Source organism: Pseudophryne corroboree, chromosome 3 (genome assembly GCF_028390025.1).
Source record: "Pseudophryne corroboree isolate aPseCor3 chromosome 3, aPseCor3.hap2, whole genome shotgun sequence".
Classification (NCBI taxonomy): domain Eukaryota; kingdom Metazoa; phylum Chordata; class Amphibia; order Anura; family Myobatrachidae; genus Pseudophryne; species Pseudophryne corroboree.
The window spans coordinates 448,908,071-448,924,049 of record NC_086446.1 but is presented as its reverse complement, the minus strand read 5'-3'; the positions used below and the strand labels follow the sequence as shown (position 1 = coordinate 448,924,049).

General features: G+C 45.6%; 1 protein-coding gene across 1 annotated transcript in view; it reads left to right on the top strand.

Annotated features, from left to right (window-relative positions):
* The window catches only part of LOC135055926 (protein-glutamine gamma-glutamyltransferase E-like), a 226,952-nt gene extending 214,777 nt beyond the window's left edge, over positions 1 to 12,175 (top strand). The window contains exons 12-13 of the mRNA XM_063960528.1: positions 6,415 to 6,548; positions 11,565 to 12,175. Coding sequence (XP_063816598.1) covers positions 6,415 to 6,548; positions 11,565 to 11,718 — 288 coding nt within the window. The 3' untranslated portion in view covers positions 11,719 to 12,175. The remainder of the gene's footprint in view (positions 1 to 6,414; positions 6,549 to 11,564) is intronic.
* Positions 12,176 to 15,979: the final 3,804 nt, after the last annotated feature.

Below are 15,979 nucleotides of genomic sequence, written 5' to 3'. Positions count from 1 at the left end.
ATAACTTGTGATCTGAACCCAGTTAACAGTATGACAAACGTAGGAGCCTCTGAACAGACGGCTCACAACAATAACAACCCGATTTTTTTGTAACAACAACTATGTACAAGTATTGCAGACAATCCGCACTTGGGATGGGCGCCCAGCATCCACTACGGACTACGAGAAATAGATTTATCGGTAAGTAAAATCTTATTTTCTCTGACGTCCTAAGTGGATGCTGGGGACTCCGTCAGGACCATGGGGATTATACCAAAGCTCCCAAACGGGCGGGAGAGTGCGGATGACTCTGCAGCACCGAGTGAGAGAACTCCAGGTCCTCCTCAGCCAGGGTGTGCCCCTGACCAAGTAGCAGCTCGGCAAAGTTGTAACGCCGAGACCCCTCGGGCAGTCGCCCAAGATGAGCCCACCTTCCTTGTGGAAAGGGCATTTATATATTTTGGCTGTGGCAGTCCTGCCACAGAATGTGCAAGCTGAATTGTACTACACATTCAACTAGCAATCGTCTGCTTAGAAGCAAGAGCACCCAGTTTTTTGGGTGCATACAGGATAACAGCAAGTCAGTTTTCCTGACTCCAGCCGTCCTGGAAATCTATATTTTCAGGGCCCTGACAACATCTAGCAACTTGGAGTCCTCCAAGTCTCTAGTAGCCGCAGGTACCACAATAAGCTGGTTCAGATGAAACGCTGACACCAACTTAGGGAGAAACTGGGGACGAGTCCGCAGCTCTGCCCTGTCCGAATGGACAATCAGATATGGGCTTTTGTGAGACAAAGCCGCCAATTCTGACACTCGCCTGGCCGAGGCCAGGGCCAACATCATGGTCACTTTCCATGTGAGATATTTCAAATCCACAGATTTGAGCGGTTTAAACCAACGTGATTTGAGGAATCCCAGGACTACGTTGAGATCCCACAGTGCCACTGGAGGCACAAAGGGGGGTTGTATATGCAGTACTCCCTTGTCAAATTTCTGGACTTCAGGAACTGAAGCCAATTCTTTCTGGAAGAAAATCGACAGGGCCGAAATTTGAACCTTAATGGACCCCAATTTGAGGCCCATAGACACTCCTGTTTGCAGGAAATGCAGGAATCGACCGAGTTGAAATTTCTTCGTGGGGCCTTCCTGGCCTCACACCACGCAACATATTTTCGCCACATGTGGTGATAATGTTGTGCGGTCACCTCCTTCCTGGCTTTGACCAGGGTAGGAATGACCTCTTCCGGAATGCCTTTTTCCCTTAGGATCCGGCGTTCAACCGCCATGCCGTCAAACGCAGCCGCGGTAAGTCTTGGAACAGACATGGTACTTGCTGAAACAAGTCCCTTCTTATCGGCAGAGGCCCTGAGTCCTCTGTGAGCATCTCTTGAAGTTCCGGGTACCAAGTCCTTCTTGGCCCATCCGGAGCCACGAGTATAGTTCTTACTCCTCTACGTCTTATAATTCTCAGTACCTTTGGTATGAGAAGCAGAGGAGGGAACACATACACCGACTGGTACACCCCTGGTGTTACCAGAACGTCCACAGCTGTTGCCTGAGGGTCTCTTGACCTGGCGCAATACCTGTCCAGTTTTTTGTTCAGGCGGGACGCCATCATGTCCACCTTTGGTCTTTCCCAACGGTGCACAATCATGTGGAAAAAACTTCTCGATGAAGTCCCCACTCTCCCGGGTGGAGGTCGTGCTGAGGAAGTCTGCTTCCCAGTTGTCCACTCCCGGAATGAAAACTGCTGACAGTGCTATCACATGATTTTCCGCCCAGCGAAGAATCCTTGCAGTTTCTGCCATTGTCCTCCTGCTTCTTGTGCCGCCCTGTCTGTTTACGTGGGCGACTGCCGTGATGTTGTCCCACTGGATCAATACCGGCTGACCTTGAAGCAGAGGTCTTGCTAAGCTTATAGCATTGTAAATTGCTCTTAGCTCCAGTATATTTATGCGGAGAGAAGTCCCCAGACTTGATCACACTCCCTGGAAATTTTTTCCCTGTGTGACTGCTCCCCAGCCTTTCAAACTGGAATCCGTGGTCACCAGGACCCAGTCCTGAATGCATAACTGTGGCCCTTTAGTAGATGAGCACTCTGCAGCCACCACAGAAGAGACACCCTTGTCCTTGGAGACAGGGTTATCCGCTGATGCATCTGAAGATGCGATCCGGACCATTTGTCCAGCAGATTCCACTGAAAAGTTCTTGCGTGAAATCTGCCGAATGGAATCGCTTCGTAAGAAGCCACCATTTTTCCCAGGACCCTTGTGCAATGATGCACTGACACTTTTCCTGGTTTTTGGAGGTTCCTGACTAGCTCGGATAACTCCCTGGCTTTCTCCTCCGGGAGAAACACCTTTTTCTGGACTGTGTCCAGAATCATCCCTAGGGACAGCAGACGTGTCGTCGGAGACAGCTGCGATTTTGGAATATTTAGAATCCACCCGTGCTGTCGTAGAACTACTTGAGATAGTGCTACTCAGACCTCCAACTGTTCTCTGGACCTTGCCCTTATCAGGAGATCGTCCAAGTAAGGGATAATTAAGACGCCTTTTCTTTGAAGAAGAATCATCATTTCGGCCATTACCTTGGTAAAGACCCGGGGTGCCGTGGACAATCCAAACGGCAGCGTCTGAAACTGATAGTGACAGGTTTGTACCACGAACCTGAGGTACCCTTTGTGAGAAGGGCAAATTTGGACATGGAGGTAAGCATCCTTGATGTCCAGGGACACCATATAGTCCCCTTCTTCCTGGTTCGCTATCACTGCTCTGAGTGACTCCATTTAGAATAGGTCTCACCGAGCCGTCTGGCTTCAGTACCACAATATAGTGTGGAATAATACCCCTTTACTTGTTGTAGGAGGGGTACTTTGATTATCACCTGCTGGGAATACAGCTTGTGAATTGTTTCCAATACTGCCTCCCTGTCGGAGGTAGACGTTGGTAAAGCAAACTTCAGGAACCTGCGAGGGGGAGACGTCTCGAATTTCCAATCTGTACCCCTGGGATACTACTTGTAGGATCCAGGGGTCCACTTGCGAGTGAGCCCACTGCGTGCTGAAACTCTTGAGACGACCCCCCACCGCACCTGTTTTTACGGCCCCAGCGTCATGCTGAGGACTTGGCAGAAGCGGTGGAAGGCTTCTGTTCCTGGGAATGGGCTGCCTGCTGCAGTCTTCTTCCCTTATCCCTGGGCAGATATTATGGGGACGAAAGGACTGAGGCTGAAAAGACTATGTCTTTTTCTGCTGAGATGTGACTTGGGGTAAAAAAGGTGGATTTTCTAGCTGTTGCCGTGGCCACCAGGTCCGATGGACCGACCCCAAATAACTCCTCCCCTTTATACGGCAATACTTCCATGTGCCGTTTGGAATCTGCATCACCTGACCACTGTCGTGTCCATAAACATCGTCTGGCAGATATGGACATCGCACTTACTCTTGATGCCAGAGTTTCGCATATATAGAAATGCATCTTTTAAATGCTCTATAGTCAATAAAATACTGTCCCTGTCAAGGGTATCAATATTTCCAGTCAGGGAATCCGACCAAGCCACCCCAGCGCTGCCCATCCAGGCTGAGGCGATCGCTGGTCGCAGTATAACACCAGTATGTGTGTATATACTTTTTAGGATATTTTTCAACCTCCTATCAGTTGGCTCCTTGAGGGCGTCCGTATCTGGAGACGGTAACGCCACTTGTTTTTATAAGCGTGTGAGCGCCTTATCCACCCTAAGGTGTGTTTCCCAACGCGCCATAACTTCTGGCGGGAAAGGGTATACCGCCAATAATTTTCTATCGGGGGAAACCCACGCATCATCACACACTTCATTTAATTTATCTGATTCAGGAAAAACCACATGTAGTTTTTTCACACTCCACATAATACCCTTTTTTGTGGTACTTGTAGTATCAGAAATATGTAACATCTCCTTCATTGCCCTTAGCAAGTAACGTGTGGCCCTAAAGGAAAATACGTTTGTTTCTTCACCGTCGACACTGGAGTCAGTGTCCGTGTCTGTGTCTGTGTCGACCGACTGAGGTAAAAAGGACGTTTTAACGCCCCTGACGGTGTTTTAGACGCCTGGACAGGTACTAATTGGTTTGCCGGCCGTCTCATGTCGTCAACCGACCTTGCAGCGTGTTGACATTATCACGTAATTCCTTAAATAAGCCATCCATTCCGGTGTCGACTCCCTAGAGAGTGACATCACCATTACCGGCAATTGCTCCGCCTCCTCACCAACATCGTCCTCATACATGTCGACACACAAGTACCGACACACAGCACACACACAGGGAATGCTCTGATAGAGGACAGGACCCCACTAGCCCTTTGGGGAGACAGAGGGAGAGTTTGCCAGCACACACCAAAAACGCTATATTATACAGGGACAACCTTTATATAAGTGTTTTTCCCTTATAGCATTTTAATATATATATACATATCGCCAAATAAGTGCCCCCCCTCTCTGTTTTAACCCTGTTTCTGTAGTGCAGTGCAGGGGAGAGCCTGGGAGCCTTCCCACCAGCATTTCTGTGAGGGAAAATGGCGCTGTGTGCTGAGGAGAATAGGCCCCGCCCCCTTTTCGGCGGGCTTCTTCTCCCGTTTTTCTGAGACCTGGCAGGGGTTAAATACATCCATATAGCCTCCAGGGGCTATATGTGATGTATTTTTAGCCAGAATAAGGTATTATACATTGCTGCCCAGGGCGCCCCCAGCAACGCCCTGCACCCTCCGTGACCGTTGGTGTGAAGTGTGTGACAACAATGGCGCACAGCTGCAGTGCTGTGCGCTACCTTCATGAAGACTGAAAAGCCTTCTGCCGCCGGTTTCTGGACCTTCAATCTTCAGCATCTGCAAGGGGGGTCGGCGGCGCGGCTCCGGGACGAACCCCAGGGTGAGACCTGTGTTCCGACTCCCTCTGGAGCTAATGGTGTCCAGTAGCCTAAGAAGCCAATCCATCCTGCACGCAGGTGAGTTGAACTTCTCTCCCCTAAGTCCCTCGATGCAGTGAGCCTGTTGCCAGCAGGACTCACTGAAAATAAGAAACCTAAAAACTTTTTCTAAGCAGCTCCTTAAGAGAGCCACCTAGATTGCACCCTGCTCGGACGGGCACAAAAACCTAACTGAGGCTTGGAGGAGGGTCATAGGGGGAGGAGCCAGTACACACCACCTGATCCTAAAGCTTTAGTTTTGTGCCCTGTCTCCTGCGGAGCCGCTAATCCCCATGGTCCTGACGGAGTCCCCAGCATCCACTTAGGACGTCAGAGAAAACATTTATAATTTGCATACTATAAAATTATACAGAGCAGCTGAATGGTTGCCATGGGTAACTTCTCTACTGGCTGACGTCTCCACTCTTTTCATTGCTTCATGAATAGATCAGACAATCCATGGATTGTACCTTATAAGATGTCACTAGATCCAAATAAATGAATAGGTTGCATTCTCTAGATTTTCATGGGATAGACAAGAATTCTGCAGTGTGGTCTATCAGGAAATTGGTGTGGTCATATGTAGATTGTGTGGTCATGGTGTAGATTGACATGGCAAGGGAATCATGGTGTGGCCTAATTTGTTCAGATTTTTAAACAGAAAAGTTGGCAGGTATGGCATCAATATTCAGCCTTTCAATTGACTAGGAACTGCTGCAATTAATTTATTTCTCAGGCCTCAATGATGTTATTAATTCTAAAAGAACTGCTAGGCTGTATTCGCAGGATGGTTCAGCCTACAAAAGAGCTGCATACACAAGCAGTGGCCCAGGGTTTTCCACCAGCACACAACACAACGTAAAACTTAGCGAGAGTGGTTTGTCTAATATGGGTGTGGTTAATTAACTATAAGAAAAATTGATTTGTCAAACTACTGTAATCAGATCCCAACGCTGGAGGCAGTATCCAAACACATTTACAATGATACTGAAAGCTTTTTTTTACAGTTTTTACAGTACGGCATTATAACTTTAAACATGCCGCACAAAATTATTGCAAGTATTGTATAAAATGACACTTAGGCTATGTGTATAAGGTGTATATGAAACATAAATACATTCTTTGTTTAGATACTGTATCTCCTTATAGTAAGCAAGTATTCCAATATATGGAAAGATCTGATATCTAAATACTTCTTGTACCAAGCATTTCAGATATAGAAGGCTCAACCTGTATAATAACATCAACTTAATATTTGTACTTTAGTTGCTAAACTCATAGGGGTGAATTTACTAAGATGGGGGTTCTATTTAAGATGGAATGTTGCCCATAGCAACCAAACAGATTCCAGGTATTATCTTCTAGAAGGTGCTAGATAAAAGAAAAGTAGAATCTGATTGGTTGCTATGGGCAACATCCCATCTTAAATAGAACTCCCATCTAAGTAAATGTACCCCATATTCTCCAATCTCCATGTCTCCCTGTTTTACAGCTTCCAGATAAGATTATGGTAAACACAGCATTCAATGCTGAAGTAGTAATCACCAACACTTTATCTGAGGTGCTGAACTCCTGCTCTCTGGTACTTGAAGGATGTGGTCTAGTTGATGGATTCCTAAATAAAGCGTAAGCAAACTTGTATAGGCCTATCTGTTTCTATTTTACAGACTATGTTGGGTTTAGTAACTACAGATGTAGCCAGCCTCATCTATACCGTGATGCGTACGCACAGTGCCGGCACTACCCGCTCAGCAGGGTCTGCAAAGCAGGGAGATGCCAACCTGGAGAGGCGCTCTCCCCCCTCTGCAACAACCCTGCTGTTGCTGCCAACTGTCATTGCGCCTGCCTGTCACACTGTATAGCGGGCAGCGGCGCCGGCAGCATGAAGAGTGGCTCCCCCTCTCTACCGCCTCCTTGCTGGAAGCGGCACTTAGAAAGAGGGAGACACCGCAGACACCCGGGCCAGTATTCTTTAAAAAGTTGAAAGTATTTGGGGCCGCGCCCAGGTGGCAGGCATGAGTCATTGTCCACATTCATGCTGTAGCTGCTCTGCCGGGTGCTAGCAGTGTTGATTGGTGGATGTCGCTGGTCATTCACCAGTCACAGTCATGGTAATATCATATCAGTGATTAGTGGATGGCTAGTGCTATCCACCAATCATGTTTCATTGCAGTGAAAGCGCGTTCGCACAGAGCCGCTGCCAGAGATGGAAGGGAGCGTGGCACGGCAGTACTATGTGGAGGAGGGTAAGTAGATGTATTGTGCCACCACACAGATCTGAGGTCTCATTTTTAATGTCTCTTTTATAAGGGAGGTTATCATGGGACATTCTTTCATTGAGAGTACAGTTCAATTTCAATATTAATACTATATTATAATGATTTAACAAGGCTTTGTGAAACAGACCATTCTGTATCCATATGCAATATGGGCCAATAAAAATAAAAAAATCTTATGTATGTATATACGAGTATACACACAATACACACAAATCAACTACCCTGCCTTCAGATTTCTGCTGCCAGTCTTGCACGCTGCCCAAAAGGAGGCTTCAGTTTCATCCTAAATTTAGTTAAAAGATAGTCCTATAGCGGAAAATCAATACAGGCGCTTTAGTATATAAAACCACACTATTAGTAATTTATAAAGTGCTGCTCTCAAAAGGTATTCTGTTATACCTAAAGTACCAAAATTATTTATAGACAACTCTAATAGAGAGCACAAAAGTATATAATAATAATAATAATAATAATAAAAACAATTTATTATTCTACACAACATATATTTATATTTAATTAAACATATACATCAGAGCTAGAGAGCCACAACCCAATCAAAAGAAATTTTAGATCATATGGTATATACCATGTAGTTGATAAATAATATATTGGGATAGATATGTTAATAAGGTCCCTTTTAGTTCCTGTGATTAAAAATCCAGTAATGTCCACAAGAAAAAGGAGTTCCTTAATGTCCAAGACAAATATTAACCAGCTGAATCCCAGTTATTGCATAAGGTGCCTATTGTGCTATATATATAATGCCCATTCAATGGTGCCAGTATTGGTGCAATGATGCGCAGTATTTCGCCAAAAGAAAAGTGCCTTCTACTTCTTTATCAACGTAATTATAACACCCCTCTGCCGTTGTTAAGGTATATTCTCACCATGCGTGTTGTTCCTATTGCCGTGTCCTATTGCACAAGGACGAAGCGGCTACAGCGGCGGTGGATGTTTAACGTTGGTGCCGGGTCCTATCACACAAGGACCGGACGGCACTTTGATGAAGCGGCAGCAAGCCGGGCTGTAAATCACAATCGTGTTTCTCCGACTTAGCTGATGTCGGTTTCTTCTGAAGAAACCGACATCAGCTAAGTCGGAGAAACGCGTCAAGGGTCTGAGATATGGAGCCACAATACCACTTTTACATATACCCAGGACATCTTTATCCAGCTGTACAAAAGACTGCCAGCGCTGATACAGGTGCGCCTCACGGATTGTGATTTACAGCCCGGCTTGCTGCCGCTTCTTCAAAGTGCCGTCCGGTCCTTGTGCGATAGGACCTGGCACCAACGTTAAACATCCACCGCCGCTGTAGCCGCTTCGTCCTTGTGCAATAGGACACGGCAATAGGAACAACACGCATGGTGAGAATATACCCTAACAACGGCAGAGGGGTGTTATAATTACGTTGATAAAGAAGTAGGAGGCACTTTTCTTTTGGTGAAATACTGCGCATCATTGCACCAATACTGGCACCATTGAATGGGCATTATATATACAGCACAATAGGCACCTATTAAATATAAATATATGTTGTGTAGAATAATAAATTGTTTTTATTATTATTATTATTATATACTTTTGCGCTCTCTATTAGAGTTGTCTATAAATAATTTCAGTTTCATCCTCACTGAAGAAGTGCAGGCACGACCTGCACTGCTGCCTGATGGAAATGAGTCACACACACCGGGAACAGTTAGTGGGGCTGCGTTTACAAGATGGGAAGGGCTTCCTGTGTTAAGTGACCTGGGCCCCACGCAGGCTTAATCTGGCCCCGCTGCTGAGTGCTCGGCCTGCTTCCCCATTCCTTCCTGCATGTATTTGCTGAGCAGCTCCCGCTCAGCACCTACCCCCAACCAGCAGCAGCCAGGACTGGCTGGAGATCAGCAGCAGCTGCCACCAGTGAGTCCGTACCTCAGAGGCGCTGAATGCAGATGAGTGTCGGCAGAGGAAGGCGGTGCAGGCCTTTGTCTTGCCATGCTCCTGTGTGCACATGTTCCTGGACCCCCACATCATTGCACTCACCCCCCCACCCCCCTTCCCATGGCTATTATGTTTAAGGGGCACTACTGCTGTGGGTTATTGTGAGTATAAGGGGCACTACTGTGGGGATTATGTGTAAGCTGCATTGTGTATAAGGAGTACTACTGTGTAGTGTAACGTGAGTAAGGGGCACTACTGTGTGTTGAAATGTGAATAAGGAACACTACTATGTAGTGTGAATCAGATTATGATACTGTGTGGTGTAATTTGAAATGTGGATACTATTGTGTGGTCACAACCCTTCCTTGTGAGATCACACCCCTTTTTTGTGGTGTGCGCTGTCCCTTTGCAAAGTATGGGAGGGAGGGCGAAGATGTATAGTTTGCAGGAGGGCACTGAACACATTAGCACCTGGCCCTGCATACGCACAGGGATACGCATTGCGTAAATTAGCTCTTCTCCCATATTTTAGCTGGAGAAATGTAAAAATTTTGCTTTCACCATCTACAAATGGGAAAACTGCAGTGAAATTACAGATTTTATCAAGTTTGAACTGCGTTCCGACAACAGCCCCCATAGGTCACAATGGGGACAGATTATTAATGCTATTTATGGAGAACAGAAGAACTTCTCTAAAGCTAAGTCCAAAGAATAACGTCATATCTGAATGGTGCTCACCAGGCTGCTGGACTGCAGATAATAGCAATATCTCTGACTGCTCGCTCTCTGGGTCTATTCATGAAGAGCGGCGATACATAATTGTTAATAATCACTATGGCCCTCATTCCGAGTTGTTCGCTCGCTAGCTACTTTTAGCAGAAATGCAAACGCAAAGCCGCCGCCCTCTGGGAGTGTATCTTAGCTTAGCAGAATTGCTAACGAAAGATTAGCAATTCAGTATTTCCTTGCAGTTTCTGAGTAGCTCCAGACCTACTCCTAGATTGCGATCACCTCAGTCCGTTTAGTTCCTGGTTTGACGTCATAAACACGCCCAGCGTCCGGCCAGCCACTCCTCCGTTTCTCCAGCCACTCCTGCGTTTGTACCTGGCACGCCTGCGTTTTTTAGCACACTCCCTGAAAACGGACAGTTTCTGCCCAGAAACACCCACTTCCTGTCAATCACACTACGATCAGCAGAGCGATTGAAAAGCTTAGTTCGCCGTGAGTAAAATAGCATAGTTTTGTGTAAAATTGCTTAGTGCGTGCGCCCTGCTGTGCATACGCATGCGCAGAACTGCCGGATTTTAGCCTATTACCAATTCTGCTAAAAATAGCAGCGAGCGAACAACTCGGAATGACCACCCATAGCTCTCATCAGTTCGATGCAAATTAGCAATTCATGTACCCTCACCTGTTTTATGACGCAATGCGAAATATCCTGTTCCGGCGCTCTTGTCTTCTCATTTGTTTTAGTGACTTATCGGGGGGGGGGGGAGGGTTTCTGGTCTGCGCATGCGCCGGCGTCTGTTTGAGGGAGTTAATGGATGTGGGCATGGTCTGCAGAGGCAGCAGCAATGGCTGATGAGAATAAAAAGGGGCGGGGCTATAATGGAGGATCGGACCGGGCTGGACGACAGGCAAGTTCCCCCTCCTTTTCGTGCAGAAGATACACACTCCACCATCCTGAGATGGTGAATGTGAAGCAACCACAAAAACGGAAAGCTTATTTTTCCATTCTTTTTTGAATTGCACTAACCATACTGATACAGGTGCACCGCTGGAGAAGTCATAAGCTTCTCCATAGTAACTTACTCTATGAATTGCACGAAGCAGAGAAGAGCTCTGTTTTCATATAAACAGGACTATTCACTGCTTCATGAATAAACCCCAACACAGCGGCTGTAGTCAGAGGGTCTGCGCACATGCAGCAGCTACAGAGGACGTGCATGACCCTTCACCATGCAATCATAGAAGGATGCGATCGTATGGTGATTTGCAGGCAACGGGCGTTCAGGGGATGGTGATGCGGCATTGTGGGGGAGGAGAGCAGGAAACACAGGTGTGTCATGCCCATTTTCCAAGGGGCCCAATGATGTCGTCTGCGTTTCTTGTGAGTGGAAACATAGAGCTGGACCACCTGCTTATGCAGTCAGGATGCATAGGCAGAGGTCTACCTCTATTCGATGCAATTGAATTGCGATTTCATTGCGGGGCGGAGCCACACATGATGAACCGCATTGCCCTGTGCTGGGCGGTCCCCTGCATGTGAGTAGTATAGTTGCAGATTTTGCTGCAATAGCAAAATCTCCAACCAACTCTGAAGAACCCCAATAATTCTCAGTAGAACCTGGAAACAAGGTAACTGATAATGTCAACATGTGGATAATGTCAACTTACTATGCATATTCATCAATACATATTTTCCTTTTATTTTTAGCCTGCCACCACTGAAGCCTGGAGAACAATCTGTCATCAGTTTTACAATCACCCCTTTCAAGATTGGCAATAGTACATTGATCACAACCTTCTCATGTGACAAGATAAGGAATGTTAAACAGTCTCAGAAAGTCTTTGTTGCTGGTGCTCCCTGATACCATGGACCTGCTGAGAGAATGTCTGTCTGTAGTACTACCAGCACTCTCAGGACCTGCCTTAAGCTTGCCACTGCTGAGCCTAATCCTGGAAATTTGGAAAGGTTGATTCTTGACTGGATTGTACAGTTATGGCAATACTGATTTTGTTCTTGATTGTCTACATTGTAAAACCTTCTACCTCTTCAGTGCTGTAGATGAAACACATAGTTATATTCATTTGATATTTACTACAGTGCATATATATGTGATTAAATAAATAGCTTGAATTCAGATCCAAAATAGGAATGTTTTATATTGTAACGTGCATGGGTCACCTGTTAGAAACAGTATATGTGACAATAAACATATTTTAAGTAGAAATGTACAAAAATACTGTTATCTGTGGCCATGGAATATCCTACATAAACACAGTATGCTGTTTTCATTATGAATATAATTATATATTATGACCTGATTCAAATTCTTTTTTTTTAATCACCCACAATTTGTTTTCTTAATACCTTAGCCATACCTCCCAACTTTGGGAGTCATTCCGAGTTGTTTGCTCGTTATTTTTTGTTCGCAACGGAGCGATTAGTCGCTAATGCGCATGCGCAATGTCCGCAGTGCGACTGCGCCAAGTAAATTTGCTATGCAGTTAGGTATTTTACTCACGGCATTACGAGGTTTTTTCTTCGTTCTGTTGATCGTAATGTGATTGACAGGAAGTGGGTGTTTCTGTGCGGAAACTGTCCGTTTTATGGGAGTGTGTGAAAAAACGCTACCGTTTCTGGGAAAAACGCGGGAGTGGCTGGAGAAACGGAGGAGTGTCTGGGCGAACGCTGGGTGTGTTTATGACGTCAAACCAGGAACGACACTGACTGAACTGATAGCAGATGCCGAGTAAGTCTGGAGCTACTCAGAAACTGCTAAGAAGTGTCTATTCGCAATTCTGCTAATCTTTCGTTCGCAATTTTGATAAGCTAAGATTCACTCCCAGTAGGCGGCGGCTTAGCGTGTGCAAAGCTGCTAAAAGCAGCTTGCGAGCGAACAACTCAGAATGACCCCCTTTATGCGGGCCAGTCCCATTTTTTATGGGACTGTCCTTCTGTCCCACCCAAAGGCTGTAGTATCCTGTGGGGGGAGCACTGTCACTGCAGCTCTATGCAGAGCGGCTTGTGTATAAATGCCGAGTGATGCATACACATCTATTTACAGTGCAAGGGGAGAGCCTGGGGGCTGCCCAGCATCTCAGAGAGTGCCGAGCATGCTCCCACAATGATATAAACAGGAGTTTGCCATGAGGCTCCGCTTCCTTCCCAATGAGGCTTTGTCCCTTTAGTGCGCTCAGAGTCCCATTTTCAGTGAACACAATGTCCGGAGGACTGCTTTAGCTCTATCCAGTGGCGTCAGAAGGGGGATGCGGCCCGCACCTGAATGTGGAGAGGGTGACACTAAAAAACCGAATTATCCACAGTGACAGGAGCCAGATGCTGCAGTGTAACATTCTCCTGCAGCACATGTCTGCTGTCATAGTGGAGGAGCCAACACTGCATACAGCCCAGTCTCCACAGATGCTGGGCACGCCTTCCGGAGTATTGAAACCGGGGAACTGTCCTCAAAGCCACACCCATTTCTAATGAGGACACACCCACTATCCCGGATTCCGCTATATACCACGCCTCCTCTATGATAGGACACCCCCCTTTTGGGGCGGGGTGCCACACCGGGTGTCACCTGTACAAGTGGCGCCTCTGGCTCTATCAATGACATTTCAGCAGCACCAAAGATACAACACAAGCAGTATGAGGAGAAGCTCCTGCTGTCAAATACATTACATTCTAGACAATTATCTCTAAGATCATATTTTAAGACCCACACACCTTAGAAAATTGATTATATATGGTGGGGGCACAAGTGACTGCATTAGACTATCTGGGAATGCTTTGCCTAGGAGGTGACGCTGCTACTGTACATGCTTCAAGGCTATGGCACAGCCCATCATAACTCAATTCACCCCTAAGACAATGTCCTGCACAACATAGTAACATACATTTTTCCAGTCATTGTAAGAGTGTTGACTCTCAGGTGATACAGGATGACATAGGAAGGCATCAGGGGCGCTTTAAGAGTAGAGAATCCCGTATGCTGCCTCTTCCGTTCGGGCCCCCTCCTCTCTGCCGGCCGCGCTGGAGAGTCTGAGCTCTAGAAGGCATGCATTAGGTCTGCACTTGTACTTTGGCCAGGATCAGGGCCGACTCTTTCATTAATGCAGCTTTAGGCAGCTGACTAGGATGCTGTGTCCTGGGGATGCCGCTGAGCACAAAAATAAGGTTGTCTCTGACACCTGTGTCACAGTAAAATTGTGATAAGCGTCCAAATTCTCCCCCGCTCCTGACACTGTATTGCACTGCACTCTCTGCTTTGCACTGCTCTCTCTACTCTCAGCGTGGTGGTCGCCCCTTTCCCTCTCCTCATCTTCTCTCCTCCTATCCTCATAGATTATGGCGTGGGGGGATTTATGAGCTCTTGAGGCGATGGTGTAATGGGGGCTAATTATTCCATGGATTCTTGAAGGTTGGGCGGAAGTTATTCGGTGCTAAATGGGTTAATGGGGGCTGACAGAATGGGCTTGCTATGGGTAAATGGGGTGGAGGTGAATGGGCATATTTGGTGTACCACCGTGTTAACAGATCTCCAGACAGGGTGTGTAGGTTCACGCTAGATGGTTTCATCAGGGCGCAGCTACTTGACTGGTTTGCAGATGGAATAATGTGCCCTAACCCCTTTTGGAACATCATGCTGCGCTTCGAATGAGAGTCATTTGGATTGGAGGAGGGTTGTGCCGCGCCATCTCCTGTACTGAAAAACTGGGTGTTGACCTTGGATGCCACGTTTCCCACAAAGATCTCAGTTTTCTGCCATTTTGGAATCTCGGCTCCACAGCCAGCACAATCTGGCCTCTGCCTCTGGGTTATTCCACACCAAATCAACATGTTTCAGACTGACCGTTTCAGATTGTAATGAAATTTGGTATTATGATGCAGCCAAGGGTGTAAAGAAAACCCCCAAATCTTAGGCTGATATGTTCAACGGTTTTGAAGTTATATGCCCTGATAGTTTAAAGCTGTATTTTTTTCATGAAAAATTTGCTATTAACATTTTTTTAAATTTAACTTGCAGCTTACCTAATTGAGCTAGAGAGTTGAGCAAGGCCTCATTTTAAACCTCTTTTCATGGGCGCTTTCATATGATATATAACACAGGAGTATGTTTCTATAAAAATGAAGAAAACTTTTTTCTCAAAAAGCCAATTTTTACATTTTTTTTAAAAGAAAATTCAAAATAGTTCATACTGTTATTAATAAATCCCCAAAGTTTTAGTTTAGGAGTATATTTCAATAAAAATTAATTATATATATATATATATATATAAACAAGAATCCAACAGTGTGGAGGTGCACTCGTCGAGTTCAAACAGTCTGCAACTTCATTTTGTTCACAACAGCTTTATTTCAGTCGATATTCGGCTCTTTAGGTCGACGTTTCGATCCTCATTCTAGGATCTTTATCAAGACAAGCTTCCATTTATACACAATATTTTGAAAACATCATATATTGATTATCAGAAAATCAATATGCCATGTTCAGACAGTAAATATGCTGTACGGTTAGTCAGGTTTAATTCAAATGGGATTAAGTGTGGTTACTTAAACTCACAATCATGGAGCAACTCAGACAACATGGGAAATCACTACAGTGCAAGAAATCCTGACACCCTCTACAGCCACACCAATCATTGTGTGGCTGTAGAGGGTGTCAGGATTTCTTGCACTGTAGTGATTTCCCATGTTGTCTGAGTTGCTCCATGATTGTGAGTTTAAGTAACCACACTTAATCCCATTTGAATTAAGCCTGACTAACCGTACAGCATATTTACTGTCTGAACATGGCATATTGATTTTCTGATAATCAATATATGATGCTTTCAAAATATTGTGTATAAATGGAAGCTTGTCTTGATAAAGATCCTAGAATGAGGATCGAAACGTCGACCTAAAGAGCCGAATATCGACTGAAATAAAGCTGTTGTGAACAAAATGAAGTTGCAGACTGTTTGAACTCGACGAGTGCACCTCCACACTGTTGGATTCTTGTTTAAATATTGTGGGTCCACCCTTACAGGGAGATCCCCACTAGGGAGCACCTCATTGTTGTCTATTTTTCCGATGTGAGTGCAGGAACACACATGCTATATATATATATATATATATATATA